Genomic DNA, 17,230 nt, shown 5'->3' on the forward strand with positions numbered 1-17,230 from the left:
CCCCTGGCAAGGGGTACTCACTGGGCAGGCCACCGAGGTGCAGAGGTACTGGGCTATCAGCCAAGGCTACCAGTGAAGGGCCCACGGTGTGGTTGCTCTGTGCGTCCACCTCCAGCCGGAGCACATTCCTGCCCTTGACTGCTGCTGGCAGATGTGTATTTACCTCAGCTTGGCCTAGAGCTCATGCCAGCTCTGCTGCCAGGGTCTGCAGTGTCCCCTGCCGCTCCCTGCTCTACAGAAGGGTACAGGTGTCCTTGGCCATGGGATGGGGGCCCCACTCACCTGCCAATCGGTGCCACTGCCCATCACACAGTGCTGTGGGGTGTTTCACCCACGTAGAGAACTCGCCTGCTCCTTCATCTGCACGCAGCAGGACCTGGGGTCGAGGTGGGGGCAGTCAAGCTTCTGCCTGCTGGAGGCCAGCAGAGTGGGGAAGGCCATGCCTGCCCGACACCACAGTCCTGCTTACCTTCTCCTTAAGAACCTGCAGCTGCAGGTACGGGGGTGCCTGGGTGTGTCCCAGGTGGAAGATCAGGCCATTGGGTGCCAAGGGCCGCACCTCCAGCTCCAAGCTCACATCAGGGAGTGTGACCTCTGGGGGTTCTGTGGGGAGAGCCATGATGGGAAAGGAAGGCCAGGCCCTGCCCAGAGCCTCCCAGAGCCCCCAGGAATCGCCCTGCCTCACAGACCTAAAGTGACAACTCCCCCGCTGCCTGCGAAGAACAGGCCATCCTCCAGTGGGCCTGAGATGCAGGGTGTGACCCCCACCATTTGTGTGGGGGTCCCTAGGTTCTGCCCATTCAGCCGCAGTCTCTTCACACAGCCACTGAATCCCACGGACACCTGTGTGGAGCAGACAGCTGGGGTCAGGCCAGGGCTGCTGAGGAGGGTGGACAGTGGTCAGGCCAAGGCCAGGGGTGGGGGAAAGATGGATCTCACGGTTCTCACGGGGAGCTTGGAGCTGTGGTTGCTGGCAGGGAGGCCCCCCACAAAAAGGGTGTGGGGCTGATGGCTCTCTGCCCTCTGGCCCCAATGGTGCGGCCCCTGTTGGCTCCAGGCCAGGATTCCATCTATGAGCAGCTGGATCTGACTCTTTTCCCAGCGCACAGACACCTGGGAGTAGGGAGGAGAAGGTCAGGGGGAGAGGGTTCCTGGGGCCCTACCCATGTCCCCTCATCTTAGACTCTCACCATGTGCCACCGGCCAGCCCGTGAACGCTGGCGGCTCCGAACTCGGAGCCGGGGCCTAGGGCCTTCGGTCTGTAAGACAAAGTGTCCATGGCTCAGGAAGAGCAACAGCGAGGGGCTGTTCCTTGTCTGGGGGGCAGCAAAGAGCAAGACGCCCTGTGGAGCACGAGGGTGGACCAGCATCGAGAGATGGGACCTGGAATCCAAGCACAGCGTCAATCTGGGCAGCACCTCCAAGCCTAGCCCAGCCCAGTCCAGCCCGGCCCAGCCCGGCCCAGCCCAGCCCGGCCCGGCCCGGCCCGGCCCGGCCCAGCCCGGCCCTACCAATTTCCAGGAGGATTTGTGATGCCTGCAAATTCCAGGTAACTGGGCGAGGGGCCTCCAAACTGGTAGGTGCCTCGGATGGTCCTGAGGCGCCGCGGCGGTGTACAGAAAGAGTCCTGGCTGTGCTGCCGGCTGCGGCGGGAAGCCTGGGGTGGGCGGGCACAGACCAGGATGCAAGGGCTACTGGCTTAGGGAGTGCCTTCCCACCCACTCCAGTTCCGCCTTCACACCACCACAGTGCCTTACCTTCCGAGTCGCAGCCCTCAGCCCTTGGGGTCCCTGCCTCAGGGTCTGTGTGTGAGGCGCCAGGGCACAGCCTGTGCTCACATTGACACCACCCGCATTTTGCTGCAGATCGAACACACGCTGTGGTCCCCGGAGCCTGTGGGGGACGGGTGAACTGCCAGTCAGCAGCTGCAGGGGGTTGGCTGGAACCTCATCTCCCCCACGCCCACAGCTCACCGTTGCACAAAAACATTGCTGATGCAGCCGCGGAAGTTAGAGGAGGTGTCAGACTCAGTCAGGCCTCCAAGGAGGAGCCTGGGACCCCCACTGGGTTGTGGCTGGAGCCCCAGGAGCGGCGCCTGGTGGGTCTTCATCTGCTGCAGCTGGTCGTCCACATAGAGCCAGACCCTGGAAGGTAGAAGGGCAGTGTTTCCCCAGCCCTCCCCAGCCCTGCCCACCCCTTCCCACAAGGCCTGTCTGTGAGAGGCAGGTGCTCACCCTGTGGCATTGCTGTAGAAGGCAACATAGTGGGGAGCACCATCAGCAAAGACGTCTCGAGTTTCCACCTCTGTCCTCATAAACTGGAATACCACATGGCCTTCCTGGAGGGACACCTGACATGGCCCGTCCTGGGGACAGTGGCCAGATTGGCTAGTCAGGCCAGGACCCGGACTCCCCCACTACAGCCACCCAAGTCCAGACCGGCCACAGCAGGTGGGGGAGCAGGCCGCGGCCAGCCTTAGTAAGGATCAGTGCCCAGGACTGGCGGAGTGTGGTGGGCGGGGCAGCCTCACCGGAGATGCACGGTAGTAAAGTAGGCTGCTGTCCTGGCTACTCCGGAAACCAAACCCAGAGTAGACCTCTCCTGTGAGGGGCGCCACGTCAGGGAGCAACAGGGGCAGGAAGCCGTGGCCATAGAAAGTCATGATGCGTCCTACCTGCAGGGAGAGGGCTCTGAGTGCCCAGCAGCGTGGGAAGAGGGTGCTGTCTGATGGGGCAGGGGGAGCGCAGCTCACCAGGAGGTCGGCGGTGCAGCCGAAGCTGATGCCTGTGGTGTTCAGCCTCTTGAGGTCCACGTATTTGCCCAGAGCCTTGATCCCTTTGACACAGCCGCGGACTGAGCCTCCGGAGGGGAAGAGCTGCCGCAGGCTGCAGGGGACAAGAGGGTCAGCCCTCCTCAGAGTGCCGCCCGGGCTGCACTGGGTGCACTGCCCCAGCCTCACCTCGGAGACAGCTGCTCTGGCGGCACGCCCCCCAGGTAGTAGGCATCGGCCAGTTCCAGTGAGTTGTCCTGCTCCACGCTGAACACTGTGGCCCTCTCCACACGCACCAGAACACGCTTGCGGTTGCCAGCCAGCAGGAACACCTGGATCTGGTGGGCACGGCAGGGGCTTCAGAGTAAGCAGTGGCCCTGAGACCCTCCCGGTCCCACGATCACCCTGGCCTTTACCGCCTTGCTGGCTGCCGTCAGGGGCGGTGCGGGTTGCAGCGGGACAGCCTCCTCCAGGCCTGTGCCGAAGTCATAGAGAAGCACAAGGTCGCCTTTGCGCACCGCCAGGCACAGGAATTGGCTCTAGGGGGACAGGGGCAGGATCAGCAAGGCAGGGACCGCATGGCGCAGAGTCCACATAGCGAAGGTCCCTGGGGGGGTGCCGGGGGGTGGGGGTGGGGGTGGGTGGTGTGCCTGGTGCTTTAGGAAGAAGAGGATCCCATTGTAGGACACGAGCCGCAGCTCCTGGTCGAAGCGCTTTGTGTTGCTCATCTGTTTCTCGAAGCCGATGCGAGCAAAGCCAGTGCCGTCCAAGTAGGAGCCATCTGTGAGCCACGGGTCTCCGGTGGACTTGGAGCTGCAGGCCAGAGACGTTGAGGTCAGCAGAAGGCAGAGAGAGCGGGGGCGGGGGGGCCGGGCTGTACGTACCGAGCACAAGGCTTATCCACGTCTGTGTCGAGCCAGAAGGTCCTCTCAAAGTTGTAGAGACTGACCACCTCCTCATTCAATGTGTCCATCTCAATGCAGCCCCGGTAGCCAGGGAAACGGAGGGGTGCCGGGGGCTGTGGGCACAGCATGTGATCAGGCCGCCTCGCCATTCAAGACAGACCAGTGGGAACCCAGACTGCAAGAGGACTGACTGAGACTGGCCGCCAAGGATAAGAGAGGTAGGACTGCTGGTCCTCTCCGACACTGCCCTGAGGCCGGGCCCCGCTTACCGTGAAGTTGCTGGGGTACCCTCCCACATAGAAGACGAAGTCGTCAGGCCGCAGGTTGAGTAGCCCCTCCATCCCAGGGGCCACTGTGTCCCCCTTGATCTCTTGGACCACCTGATTCTCCACTGTGACAGACATATGACCAAACTGAAGGGTCCTGAGGGCAGAGGTGCATGGTGAGGTGTGGATATGAGCCCAGCAGCTACAGGCCTGACCTCTCCCCAGGGCTCACCTGTCAATGCTGACAGTTGCGAATTGCTCCCCAATGTTCTCGTCAATGCTGAGGGATGCAAGGCTGGCCTCCCCCAGCTGGTACACCCAGTGCACCTTTTGGTTGCGCAGAGACACACCAAGGTAGTCCCCAGTGGCCTAAGCAGCAGCAGGAAGACACAGTTGGAACTGGGACCAACCTTTTCCAACCTGCCACCCAGCCCAGCCCTCCTTCCGGCACGCCTGGTACCTCGCGGCTGCCCATGTACAGCACGAAGTGGTCTCCAGTGTTCTCTCCAGGTGTGGGCACTGCCACTGGGCTTTGCAGGTAGAATTTGAGGGCAGTGTAGGCAGCGAGGTCGGCAAGGTCCCGTGGGGCACGCAGCTGCACCCCCGAGCGCCCGTTGAACTTCATGGGCACCTTGACCTGGGGGTGCAGGCACACCGATGCTGTCTACCTGGTCTCCCAGGTCTCACTGTCCCTACCTAATCCCTAAGGTGAAACTCCTACCCACCTTGCTGGCGGCACCCCGGGCCTGGGCAATGAGCTCCCTCACGCGGCCGATGCTGGCAGACAGGGCCAGGCTGGCATTGTGTGCCCCACGGTTTTCCAGGAGGCTCAGTTTGGCCAGCAGCTGTGGAAGTGTCTTCTCCAGGGTAGACACTATGGAGAGTGGGGACTGAGTACCTCCCCTCCCCTCCACTGCCCCGCAAGAGTGCTGAGGACCGCAGCTCACCTGAGCGGCCTGCGTCAAGCACCACCTGGTTCAGATCCTGGCCCCGCAGGCCCCCAAACTGGCCCTGCCACTGCTCCAGGTTCTTCTGCATGTCCTCAACTTGGGAATTCACACGGGCAGCCATGCCCTGGGCTTCAGTGGCCACGGTCTTGGCATGGGCAATCTTTTCACTTGTCTCATCTGCAGCGGGCAGAAGATGGGCTCAGCAGGGGCTGGGCAAGAACCATTCTGGCTCCATGTCCCCAAGCCCCTCCACTACACCAGCAATGGGGACTCCAGGCTCCATAGATCATGTGTCCCATACCCATAGCTCAGTGCAGTCAAAACTGGTTGTTGGCAGCCCACCAGACGCCCCCTCCAGCTCAGAAGTCCCTCCCACCACCTGGGCCACAGTCATCTCCCAGGCCTTTGCCCAGGCCTCTGAAACTCAAGTCCAGCTGACCCCTGGTCAGACGGCATCCTCCTTTGCTCTGAGCCCTCTCTGAGTAGCAGCCATGATCCTCCCCAGCAAGGCTTCACCTCCAACCATACGGGCCCCTCTTCAGCCTCTGCACTCGCTGACCAGCTGTTCCCTCCCAGAGATGCCCGTCTGTGAGTGAGAAGCTCCCTAGGGCTCTTCCTCCCTGTGCCTTTACTTCCGTCACAGCACTTCTGAGGCCACTGTGTTGGTGTCTGTGTCCCTGGCTAGAGGCACGACCCCAGTGAGGCCATGCTAGGCCCCAGCATTTGGCCCTGTGCTGCCCACCATGGAGTCTCCTCAGCTACACTGGTCACAGCAGGGCCTCAGCAGTCACACGTGACCAGCACTGCATTCCAATGGCATAGGTGGGACATATGTCTACCATAGCAGGCAGGCAACGGTAGGAACACGCCTCCACACACCTGTGTCCATGGCCAGCATAGCCTGCACCTCCTGGATCCGGGCTGCCAGCTGGTCCTTCTCAGCTCGGATGTCTCGGAGCTGGATCCCAGCACCCTGCAGGGTGACCCGCGCTGCGGAAGAGGCAGCTTCAGCACAAAAGAGCCTCCCCAGCCCTCCTGACCAAGGCCATGGACGGACAGAGACACCAGACATGAGGTCCTCAGCTTAGGCCCCCTGTGGGCCTTGGTCCTAACTACAAGGCATGGCAGGCCTGGGGAGCAGAACTCACACAGGGCAGTCGCCTCCAAAGCCCACTTGATTCCCACCCTGAACCACATGGGAACAACCAAAGACCCCTACGTGATGGAGCCCAGAGACCAGAGTCTCTGAAAAGCCTGGACGCACCCACAAACCCAGCACTCACCAAGGCCCAACTTCCGCTGCTGCCCAAGGACGGCCTCCTCCAGGTCACTGCTGTTAGCCAACAGCTGCTGGGCTCTGGCTGCCAGGCCCCGCCTCACCACCATCTGCAGACGTGAGAACGGGATGCCTCACTCTGCCAGGGGAGGCAGGCAGGTAGGGCTCCCAGGGCCGAGGGACTGTCAGAAACTCACCTCCCATGTGCGACTTGCCTGCTTCTGGGCCTGGCCAGCAGCATCCTCAGCAGCCTGCACAGCCTGCAGGATACTGCTGTAGGCGTTGGAGGCCTCCACAGCCCTCTGGATAAAGCGATCCTGATTGACACTGAGGATGATGCTGTGTGGTAGAAGGGTGAGTGGTAGGGTCAAAAGTGTGCAGGTGAAGAAGCCAGACACCTTAGCCTGGCTTCTGGTCCCCTGCCATCACGGCACATGGTACATCTGGCCTGTCGATCAGGTCCAACCTCCAAATCTTTGTACTTTGCCCTGCTCCTCTGTCCACTGCTCCTTTCTGGGCCCTGACTGCCTGTGGGGATGAGGAGGGCCTAGCTCCTTCGGAGACAAAGGGTTCTCCTTCTAGGGGCCCTCCAAGAGCAGCCTGACTGCATTTGTCAGGGGCTGTGCTGCATCCCTGGGGTGGATCCAGGGCCCCTCTTCATTGGGCCACACACCTGGACAGGTTGGGCGCCAGCTGGTCCAGTTGCCGTGCGTGGGCCTCAGCGGCCTCTACCAAGTCCAACTTGCTGCCGGCCGGGGAGAAGGCCCGTATCTTCTGCAGCAGGGGCATCTGAGCCCCATCCAGGCTGGCAGCCAGGTGCTCCAGGTCCTGGGGGATTGTGGTGGGTGGGCTTGGTTTAGTGGGAAGCACCTCCCAATCCTACTCACACCCACCTGACTTGGGACCCCAAGGGCTGCACTTAGCATGCAAGTCGGGGAGCTGGCTGGGCTCACCTCCTTGGCCTGGTCTACGCCACGCAGAAACTCAGAGGCCCGGCCCAGGGTGCGGCTGGCAGCCTGAAGAGTGCCTTTCAGGGTGGCATTGTCCCGGGACAGCTCCCGCTTCCGTTGCTGAGGGCAGAGTTGGGGGTGGGGTGGGAACAAAGAGCGGTCACCGGGTAAGAGGTGTGAGTACAGGGTGCAGACTGGGAGGTAGGGGAGGGTGGAGGGCGAGAGGGAGGGTGGAGGGGAGGGCAGAGATGGGGAGGCGTGGTGGGGAATGCAGACAGCTGAGGCGGGGGTGCCCTCACCAGGGCTTCCTCCACCAACTCCTGGTTACGGCTATTGAGCTCCTCAGCCTCCCGTGTGGTGTTCACTGCCTGGTTCAGGGCCTCACGCAGGTCCATCAGGCCAGCCTCATACTGGGCCAGTTGGTCACGGGTGCTTGTGGCCAGTGCCCGGTTTTCCTCCCAGCGGCTGGTCAGCTGCTCCTGCACGTGGGTCAGCACTGTCAAACAGCAGGGTATAGGGATGGTCACTCTCGCTGCCACATCTCTTTGTGATCCCTCCTCCCGACCTGGCCCATGCCTGGCCCTCCAAAGCAGACCTGGAGCCAGTCCAGCCCAGCCTCAGCCCTGGGGGTCCCAGGTCACATCCCTGCCCCTTCCCAGCTCTGCTTGAGGGGTCAGCACCACTCACGCCTCTGGGCCTCGGCCCGCTCAGCTTCTGCCACTGCCCGGGGGGCTCCCAGGTCACGAGCCCGAACCTCCCGGAGCAGCCGCTCCACTTCTGCCAGTGTCCGGCGCAGCTGGTCACCCGATGGGGTCGAAGCATTGGCTGGAGACAGGTGGCCCATCTGGGAGGCTAGGTCTGCAGGGCAGTGAATGGTCAGGGTCTGCTGCTGGGCAGACTTCTGCCCCTGGGCCTCCAGCCTGAGCTCCCCTGGAGCACTTTCAGCAGGCCATCCGCATATAACCCAGAAGTGCTCTGGTGGTTCCCAGAGCCCCTGGTCTGAAGGCCGTGGCTGCTCTTTCCATCTGTGTCCTTCCCCTCCTGCAGTCCCACCACGACACCCCTTCCTGCCCCTCCTGCTTGCGCAATTCGGGCTCACTGGCCAGAGCATAGCTGAAATTGCACTTTCTCTCTGATCCCGAGGCTGGGCCAGGTCCTGATATATCAGCTCAGGGAGCCCTAATTTCTTCTTGGTCATAGTTTTTAGATCGTGACTAAGGACGCTGTGAGTTGAAATATCTAGCCAGTGTTTTCCTGCAGGAGTGGATGAATGTCAGCCCATCTCATGGGATCCACCTAGACTTATGCCCTGGCCGAGCCGGCCCCTTGCCCATGTCCTGACCACTCACTCTTCACTCCAGAGGTGCCATACCCCATCTAAACTCACTCTACCCTGCCGGCTCTTCAAGGCCAAGCTCAGATGGAGACTCCTAGCAATCCCTGCCTCCCACCTACCCAACAGGAAGCCCTCCCTGCTGACCCCTCAACACGAGTCACCCCTACCACTCAAGGCACGGTCCACAGCCCGGACGGTCTCCAGCACCATCTGTGCCCGGCCCAGTGTAGCCTCTGTGCTGTCCAGCAGACGACCTGCCTGGTCTCGGGCCCCGGTGGCCTGTGGATGCAGTGCCCTTCAATCACAGCCAGCACGGGGGAGGGGGAGGCATGAAAACGAGTGACAAGGCATGGCCTGGGCCCCAGGGTAGCCAGAGAGCACGGGGGGTGGTGGGGTCGGGGGGGGATGTAGAGCGTTTGAAGATGTGAGAGGCTCTACATGAGGAGTCTCTGGGGAGTTTCCAGGGGTCAGGGTCTTCTGGGAGGAGGAGCACCCAGGGTGCTTGGGGCAGGGGTCTTGCAGGGTCCTGCCTGATTGCCCAGCTGCTGTGAGTCTTGCTCGAGGCTCGTGCTCTGCCGTTCCAGGGTCTGCAGCCTCTGAGTCATCTCGTGGCGGGGGTCTGCTGGGCCCCGGAGCTGGCTCTGTGGGAAGCAGGAGGTGAGCATCTGAGGAAGGTGGGTGGGGGAGGGCAGGCGGGGCGAGAGGTACCTGCAGGTCAGTGATGGAGGCGTTCAGCCTATGCAGCTGTGCCCAGGCCACAGAGCTGGCGTTAATACCATGCAGCTGCTCACGGATGGTGGGGAGGACAGCACCAGCCCGCTCAAGGTCATCCAGGAGTAAAACCACACAGTGGTCACACACTAAAGGCATGAGGGGACAGTGAGGGGTCAGTATGGGGTCATGGGTCAGCACAGGGACCTTGGGTTGTGGGGATAGGGCAAGGTTTAATCAAGGAAGTGGAGTGAGCATGAGGCCAGGGGTCTGGAGGTCAGAGAAATGGGGTCAGTGTGAGGGGTCACAAGACTAAGAGCTCTTGGGGTCAGCACAGGGGTCATGGGGCTGGCACGAGAGACTGGGCTGAAGATGTCAAGGTAGCAGTGGGTAGAAGCTAGCATGGGGGGATTCTAGGGTCAGCAGGAGGCCATCATGGGGGTCAGGAAGGAACTGGGTGGACACCAGAAAGCCAGCCTGAGATCTAGTGCACACGTGACTTCAGGCAGGGTCCAAGGGCAATGGGGCCAGCAGAAAGGGGTCAGAGGAGTCATGGGATCCACAGGAGGATAGATATGGGGTCCCCCTGGGAAACTGAGACAGCTGGGGCCACTCGGGGTCCAAGGTTAACAAGGGTCACCTCTTCCCCTCGAGTGAAGCAGGAAGGGTGGGGTGTGACAGAAGGCTACAGAGAAGGCACACCTTCACAGTGGACGCCACGGCCCCCCGGTCCACCTGGCACAGGCACATGGTGCTGCTGGCTGCACGTGTCACAGCGCTCCCCACTGAGCCCCGGGGGGCAGGTGCAGCGACCCGTGTGCGGGTCACAGTGGCCTCCCTGGCATTGGCAGCCTGTGAAGAGTGGGACAGTAACATGGCCTCTGGCTGAGACAGACCTGCCATTCCATGCTGCCCACCTGCCCTCCTGTGGCCCTGCTTATACTCACGTCTGCAGCCCTGCTCCGGGAACCCCCAGTGGCCGGGGGCGCACTCGCGGCACTGGGGTCCTGAGGTACCTGGTGGGCAATGGCACTGCCCACTCTGGGGGTGGCACCCAGAGCCCTCAGCAGCCGGTCCACAGGCACAAGGGCGGCAGCCCTGACAGTGCTCGAAGCCAAAGTGTTCTTCCTACGGCACAGGCTGCTGTCACGCCCTGCCCAGCCCCACTTCCTCCAGCCCTGGAAACCCAGACCCCACCAAAGCAAGCCCCCCTGGCCCAACCCTCCCAGGCCCACCCCGTCCCTAGCCCTCCTAGGTCCCCCCAGGCCTGGAGTCTCCCTACCAACCTACCTGGCAGCGGTCACAGCGCTGCCCAGTCACACCTGCCTTACACAGGCAGCGCCCACTCTGGGGATCACAGGTCTCTGTCCCACACGGGGAGCAGTCGCACCCTGCAGAAGGGGGCTGCTGTGATAACTGCCCGAGGTCAAACCCCAGCCTGCCACTTCTCACTGCCTTTCCTGCTCTGTCTGGTCCAGGCCTCTTGGAGCCCATAACTGCTACCTCCCCGCAGCCCTGATGGACATTTCTTGACCATTTAGTCTGGGTGTGGGGTCTGACCATGATGGGGAAGGAGCCTGGCCACTAGTCCTGCTGGACCACAGCAACAGCAGTGGCACACATTCCTGTTCTTGGGTACACCCAGCGCTCCCACCCCTGCCTACGGGTGCAGTTGCCAGGCAGCAGGGCGTTGCCATAGAAGCCGGGGGCACAACTTTCGCAGCGGGGCCCGGTGGTGTGGCGCAGGCAGCCACGGCAGACGCCTGTCAGAGGGTCACAGTCGCTGAAGATCATGTTAGGGTCGCCATTGCCACTGCAGTCACAGGGCTGGCAGGAACTGCCCAGCACCATAGGGTTGCCAAAGAAGCCAGGCGCGCATCTGGGGTGACAGCAAGGGGGAGGGGACAGTCAGTGTCTGGTGGCCCCACACACAAGTCCCCTGGGATCTGCACTCTGGCCCACCCTCCCAGCTTACCGCTCGCAGGAGGTCCCAGCATAACCCGGTTTGCACAGGCACTGGGTGCGGCCACCTCGCAGGATGCAGCCGTCTGCAAAGCTGCAAAGAGGCAGTCGGTCACTCTACACCTGTTCTCCCTGGCCCTGAGCCAGGGTGCCTGTGCTCAGTCTGATGGGCCCACTCTAGCTGCCCTGGGCTTCCAGGGAGGCAGTCTGAACCCTCCAGCCGCCAAAGGGGGGGACACTCCAGGAAGGGGACTGTCAAGGGGATGGGCATGATCAGGGAGGGTCTCCACCCAGGAGGGCTGGTCCAGCTTACTTGTTTGAGGGCACTGGCTGGGGGCAGGGGCAGCTGACACAGGGGGCCGTGGGGTCCTCAACCCCGCTGCTCACAAAGCCGGGCTGGCAGCGCTCACAGTGGTCCCCCTCTGTGTTGTGCTGGCAGCCCTGGGCAGAGCAGAAGGAAGGTCAATGCTGACAATAAACAACTTCCCTCTAGTTCCCTGCACACTAGGTCTCAGTTTATCTGGGGCCCTGGGATCTTTCTTGGCCTGCCTGTCCCTGCCTTTGGTGGCTGTCCAATCCCTACCAGGCTCTACTTACCACACAGATGCCAGAGCCAGGGAGACAGCGGTCTGAATGGCCATGGCACTGGCAGGGTACACATCGACCCAGAAAGAGCCCTTTGATGTCCCGATAGTAGCCAGGGGCACACTCCTGCGGGAATGCGAGAGGGTGTTAGTGACGGAGAAAGGAGGCAGGGCCAGCCCAAAGTTGGGCAGACCAGGGAGGCTGCTCATGGTCCATCCCTGGGGGTCCTGCCTTCCCTCAGCAGGGGTCAAAGGCTGCAGAGAGCACATGCCCTGGAGCACGGGCACTGCAGAGTCAGAGGCCAGGGCGCGGTCAGGAACTCCTGGCCATGAGTAGCTGGAGGCCAAGGGTTGGGCTACTGGCCTCCAAGCCTAAGGACACAGTTCCCAAGCCACGTAGACACCACAGCTCACAAATGGCCAGCAGTGAGTGAACAGCAGGGCAATGCAACAGCTGACCAGCAAGCGGGCTTGCAGGGCAGGGGCAGGAAGACACAAAGCGGGTGGGGGCAGAGATGGGGATGGGGTGCAGATGGGTGCCATCAGAACCAAGCTTGAGAGAAGGAGGTCCAGTGAGGGTAACACCATGGCCTAGCACCCCTCCATACCTACCTGGCACGAGTCCCCACGGTAGTTAGCAGGGCACATGCACAACTCCACATTGCTGGCGGGAGGTCCCCTGCCTGCCTCACTAGCTACCTCCAACACCACCCTCCGCAGGGAGACAGCTGAGGAGGTCTGTGAGAAGAGGGCACGGATCTGCACTTGCTCCAGGCCTGCCAGAACCATCATGAGCTCCTCACGGGACACAGCATTGTGGGTCTCAGTGTGCCGGAAGTTTCCCTGCAGGCCAAGACAGGATCTCGGTGGGGCCACACTCAATAGGGTAGAACAGATCCTCACGTAGGACAGGGACATACACTGACCACACAAGCAGGAGGTTCCAGTCACCTGTGGACCCCTACCTCATGCCACATACCAAAGTCAACTCCAGGTGTATTAAGAATTTAAACGTGCAAAGAAAATAGTTTATGCTCTTAGAAGAAAATACAGGTGAACGCTTTTGACCTTGGAGAGACAAGCTCTCTGAAGACACAAAAACACTAATTGCACACGAAAAACTGATGAACTTGAGTACATTAAAGGGAAAAACGGTTCATCAAAAGACACTTCAGAGAAAGAAAGGATGACCTACAGATGGAAGACAGAAGCCTCTGACAAAGGCTGTGTCAAGAATAAACTGCCCTGAAAAGGTCAAAGAGAGATGGGTAAAAGATAGAGGACGGGGAAAGGGATGAAGGAGAGCGGTGGAGGGGGTGAATTCTACTATAATGTATTTGATATGTTGTAAGAACTTTTGTAAATACCACAATGTACCTCCAGCACAATTAAAAAAAAAGACCTACAATGAAAAAAATACAACAGCCTATCTTATATCCTTAACATGGTGTTTTAAGATGATAAACTTCAGTTTAGAATTTTGTTTCAATGTAATTTGATATTGCTGTATAGAGTCTTATCAAACTAGTTCTTTCAAGGTTAGCTCATGTAAATAGTAAGCCAATCCTCAGAGTTTCTTTTTATTTTCTTGCAGTACTGGGATTTGAACTCAGGGCCTTCACCTTGAGCCGCTCCACCAGCCCTATCTTGTGAAGGGTTTTTTTCGAGATAGGGTCTCATGAACTATTTGCCCAGTCTGCCTTCTTTGAACTGCGATCCTCCTGATCTCTGCCTCCTGAGTAGCTAGGATTACAGGTGTGAGCCACTGGTGCCCAGCTAGACTTTCTTCTTAATCCATCTCATTCTTACTGTGTCCATGCAGTGTACTTAACCAAAGAAGAAACAAACCTTGCTCCACAGATCACAGACCTACCTGCATTTTCTGGCAATATTAATCTCATAGTTATATTCACAATAAGCATAATGAATTAATTGTATATGCATCAAAAAAATTTACAGAGGAGCAGCTCACAGGAGGGAGTAAAATGGCCACTGAGCAGCAGGAAGCCATTCAGGACTCACCACTGTGATCAGAGCTTTGCAAACCAGTGTGTGGCAAGGTAGTGTCACATTTATGGGATGACAAGAAAGGAAGCTCTCCTGCCATTGGCCGCCTCCTGCTGTTTTCCATTGTGGAGAGTGGGCCCAGCAAACCTGAGCCTCTTGGACTGCGCTGAGGTCCAGGCAGCTCCACTCACCTCCACCAGCTGCAGCTGCCCACGGTGAACATGGCCAGGTGCAGGGTAGGACGGCTCCAGGAAAGTGATGCTCATCTGGTTCCCCTGGGGAGACACATAGGCCAGGTTAGGGCTGGCAACTGGGTTGGTCTGCTGTCCCAACTGGCCACGCCCACCCTCCCACCCTGCCATGTCCACTCCACCCTGCCACCTGTAGCACCACGTCCGGCCTGCTCTCAGTGGGGATGAAGACATCTCCGCGTTGGGTCTCCGAGTGCAGCTCATAGCGGAGAGTCCCACCATAGGATGACACCTGGAGTCAGGACAGTAGGAGGCAACCTGGCTAGACCCTAGCCACAGGCCCAGGGTCTGATGGCAGTGGCCTCATCCCCTCCCTCTCTGGAGCTGGGTGTGGGCACCCTCACTGGTTCTTTCTTCTACAATAAGCCTGCAGGGGTCCTGGCCACTTTCTCACCAAGCTCCTTGTCTCTGGACATCACCTTACCACCACTCCCAATCCTCAAGGGGAATGGTCACCCTCAAAGTAGGGTGCCCCACACCCAATGCCCTCATTTACCCGGTCCCCGAGGTAGGATGGCGGGGCCTGCCAGTACAGCTCAGGGAAGCCGTCAGCAACGTGCCGCAGGTCTGCGTAGAGCAGCTCCAGTTCTGCCCGCCGCTCGTGAGGTACCACCTGTCGGTCGCTGCTCAACAGTGTCCATCCCTCCATGTCCACAAACTGTGGGTACACGGGTGAATCTCACAGGGTGGGTACCTACTCACTGTGGCCCTATCCCTGCTGGGTAGGGGCAACATGTGCCCATCCCAAGATGTCTCCAGCCTCAGTCCCAGGCCCGGGGCAGGGTACCTCGTGACGGGCATGGGCCGAGCTCCTGCAGCGCTCTGTAGCCCCAAAGCAGAAGCAGCGGGTACAGCCCTTAGGGTTGGTGGCATCGAGGGAAAAGGTCCCCAGGCGACACTGGTCACACCTTGGGCCCTGCACATTTTCCTAGGGGCAGTGGGCAACCATGGTCAGTTGGCTGTGTGCTGGGGGCCTGACCCTTGTTCCCAGAGGCCTTCAGGAAGCCCCGGCCACCCAGGAACACTGCCAAGGACATCTCAGCTGAAAAGATGGTGCGAGAAGGGCACCTGGACACGGGCCCTGCTCACCTTGCAGTGGCACTGGCCTGTGAGGGGGTCACACACACCAGGCGCGGTGCCTGCTTTGTGGCAGTCACAGGGGCGGCAGCTGGGGTAACCGTAGAAGCCTGGAGCACAGGTGTCACAGCGGCGCCCAGCCACGTTGGGTCTGCACCTGCCAGTGGGCAGCGGCTATTGGAGCCTCTTTCACCAATGGGTCACCAGCAAAAGCAAGAACCCACAGGGTTCCCATCACCCCCACCCCCAGTGTCCACCAAGAACTGAAGGGGGTGGGGTAGGCGCCAGACATCTGTCCCTGACCCAAGACCATCCAACGCTCTCACTTGCACTGGCCGCTGTCCATGTCACAAGTGGGGTCGGTCAGCTCCTGCACGCCAGGTCCTGAGCAGTTACACTCCTCACACCCGACCAAGGGGTGGCAGCCGAAGGTCTGGGGCTGGCAGACCAGGCAGTCAGGGGGGATGGTACGTGGTGGGCAGATGCACTGGCCAGTGAGTTCGTCACATAGGCGGGCACCACAGTCACAGGCTGTGCGGGCAGACATCACTTCTGACTCTTCCACCCCACTCAGCCCCAACTGCGGCCCTTAAGGATGTGGGACCCCTACCCTGGTTACACCCCACCCAGGCCCCTGCACTTTGGGGCAGCTCCTCTGATGTGGATGAATCAAGGTCCAGGTGCCAGGGGTTGCAAACTACCTGCTGGCTCTCAGAACCTTTTGATCAACCCTACAAGACTGGCATGGTGCACACAGGCCGCTAGCTGCCTGAGGTCCACAGACAGGAGGTGGCAGAGCTGGCTGGCCAACCACACTTCCGGGTGCACCCTGTCCCCCAGGAAGTGCCCCTTGGGATCTACACGCAGGTCCTGGTGCTCTGAATACTGGGATACTCACGCCTGCAGTTAGGAAAGCCCCAGTAGCCGGTGGCACAGCGGGAGCAGTCACGGCCGATGACATGGGCCCGGCAGGGACACTGGCCCCCAAAAGGCTCACACGTGGAGCTGGTGGCACCAACCTCGTGGCAGCCACAAGGCCGGGCCCCATTATTATAGAAGAGAGAGAGGGAGATGGCAGCACTCCGGCAGAACAGGGACGAGCTGCTGGGACTACATTGAGAGGCAGGTGGTGAGGCCAGCTCCTTCCCTGGCCCCCTCCCTGGTCCCCCAGCCCAGTCTTGATCCAGCCCACCTTATATGATAGCCATGGGTGGCACAGTGGCTGATGAAGTCATAGGATTTATCCAGAGGTTCCTCCCGCAGGTAGCTAGGGCTGTAGGTATCCTCGGGGACCACCAGCACATAGTCCTGGGGAACAGGAACTGGTCACCTTCCTGTAGGCCCGGCAAAGGGCCTTGTTGGGCAAGCATGGCCAGAGCCTGAAGGCAGGAGTGGAGAACTGGGGCAGTCCCTGACACTGGCTAGGGCTGGGGCCCAGCATGCAGCCCAGACTGTGTTGGTGGCAGTACCCCCTGGTCCTGGCCTGGTACCTGGGCTGCTCAGAAGGGAGGTGGCCAGTTTATGGCTTTGAGCAGTATGAGATGAGAGGCTATGAGTACCACCAAGCCTTTGGTGCTTGCTCACGCCTGCCTGCTGCTCACGCCTCCCTCCTCCCTCTCCACCTTCCAGGCCCTGCTTCCTCTAGGAGGCCATTCTCATAGAGTGAGAGGCCAGGAGGGGCAGAAGCTATGCCATTTGGCACCTGGCATGAGAGATCACAGCAGGCAGGGGATATACCCTGACTGAGACCCACAGTGGTGTGACAGGCTTAAGGACAGCCAGTCTCCAGCAAGACACCAGCCCTGGGACTCACCAGCCAGAGCCACCGGCCCTCAGGCACACGCACGGTCACAGTGAGCTCATTGTCTGTCACATCCAACACGGCCCGGCCCTCACACAACACCAGGGTGCGGCAGCCATAGCCATGTGGGCAGAAGCTGGCATTGGCGTGGCCTGGAGGCAGAAAAAAGACAGGGTCAGAGTCTCCAGTGCTGACCACCCCGGGCTCCACTGACTGGAGACACCAGAGGCGGGAGAGGGAGGGATGCAAATGGGCAGGTCTGATGCCAAGGAATGTACACGGTGTCACATGTCACTTGCACTGGACCTTCCTGCTGAGAGCCTGCAGGCCCCCTGGAGGCCAAGCCCCCTCAGATTTGGGCATCAGCCGTGGCCACACAGCAGC

General features: G+C 60.5%; 1 protein-coding gene across 6 annotated transcripts in view; it reads right to left on the bottom strand.

The window, feature by feature from the left end:
* Lama5 (laminin subunit alpha 5) overlaps positions 1-17,230 on the bottom strand; it is a 46,981-nt gene that overhangs the window by 698 nt on the left and 29,053 nt on the right. For 2 of the 6 annotated variants that reach the window (XM_074075070.1, XM_074075075.1), the window contains exons 32-79: positions 16,859-16,998; positions 16,238-16,353; positions 15,944-16,155; positions 15,372-15,576; positions 15,058-15,202; positions 14,756-14,896; positions 14,465-14,626; positions 14,099-14,200; positions 13,909-13,992; positions 12,323-12,553; positions 11,724-11,837; positions 11,440-11,567; positions 11,140-11,220; positions 10,829-11,043; positions 10,455-10,555; positions 10,112-10,292; positions 9,867-10,016; positions 9,162-9,313; positions 8,984-9,094; positions 8,621-8,732; positions 7,805-7,975; positions 7,417-7,613; positions 7,121-7,237; positions 6,841-6,995; positions 6,365-6,506; positions 6,175-6,277; positions 5,771-5,881; positions 4,889-5,068; positions 4,667-4,815; positions 4,402-4,578; positions 4,174-4,310; positions 3,945-4,098; positions 3,655-3,788; positions 3,421-3,583; positions 3,187-3,309; positions 2,960-3,108; positions 2,753-2,885; positions 2,531-2,674; positions 2,235-2,365; positions 1,974-2,144; positions 1,758-1,893; positions 1,512-1,657; positions 1,191-1,383; positions 940-1,113; positions 690-843; positions 470-603; positions 283-376; positions 22-144 (exon numbers count right to left, since the gene is read on the bottom strand). In XM_074075070.1, the coding sequence (XP_073931171.1) occupies positions 22-144; positions 283-376; positions 470-603; positions 690-843; positions 940-1,113; positions 1,191-1,383; positions 1,512-1,657; positions 1,758-1,893; positions 1,974-2,144; positions 2,235-2,365; positions 2,531-2,674; positions 2,753-2,885; positions 2,960-3,108; positions 3,187-3,309; positions 3,421-3,583; positions 3,655-3,788; positions 3,945-4,098; positions 4,174-4,310; positions 4,402-4,578; positions 4,667-4,815; positions 4,889-5,068; positions 5,771-5,881; positions 6,175-6,277; positions 6,365-6,506; positions 6,841-6,995; positions 7,121-7,237; positions 7,417-7,613; positions 7,805-7,975; positions 8,621-8,732; positions 8,984-9,094; positions 9,162-9,313; positions 9,867-10,016; positions 10,112-10,292; positions 10,455-10,555; positions 10,829-11,043; positions 11,140-11,220; positions 11,440-11,567; positions 11,724-11,837; positions 12,323-12,553; positions 13,909-13,992; positions 14,099-14,200; positions 14,465-14,626; positions 14,756-14,896; positions 15,058-15,202; positions 15,372-15,576; positions 15,944-16,155; positions 16,238-16,353; positions 16,859-16,998 (6,978 nt within the window). Of the gene's footprint in view, positions 1-21; positions 145-282; positions 377-469; positions 604-689; positions 844-939; positions 1,114-1,190; positions 1,384-1,511; positions 1,658-1,757; positions 1,894-1,973; positions 2,145-2,234; positions 2,366-2,530; positions 2,675-2,752; positions 2,886-2,959; positions 3,109-3,186; positions 3,310-3,420; positions 3,584-3,654; positions 3,789-3,944; positions 4,099-4,173; positions 4,311-4,401; positions 4,579-4,666; positions 4,816-4,888; positions 5,069-5,770; positions 5,882-6,174; positions 6,278-6,364; positions 6,507-6,840; positions 6,996-7,120; positions 7,238-7,416; positions 7,614-7,804; positions 7,976-8,620; positions 8,733-8,983; positions 9,095-9,161; positions 9,314-9,866; positions 10,017-10,111; positions 10,293-10,454; positions 10,556-10,828; positions 11,044-11,139; positions 11,221-11,439; positions 11,568-11,723; positions 11,838-12,322; positions 12,554-13,908; positions 13,993-14,098; positions 14,201-14,464; positions 14,627-14,755; positions 14,897-15,057; positions 15,203-15,371; positions 15,577-15,943; positions 16,156-16,237; positions 16,354-16,858; positions 16,999-17,230 lie in introns of those variants that run through there. The other 4 variants (XM_074075072.1, XM_074075071.1, XM_074075074.1 and 1 more) reach the window with 4 other exon arrangements.

The sequence above is a fragment of the Castor canadensis genome, chromosome 5, assembly GCF_047511655.1.
Source record: "Castor canadensis chromosome 5, mCasCan1.hap1v2, whole genome shotgun sequence".
Classification (NCBI taxonomy): Eukaryota; Metazoa; Chordata; class Mammalia; order Rodentia; family Castoridae; genus Castor; species Castor canadensis.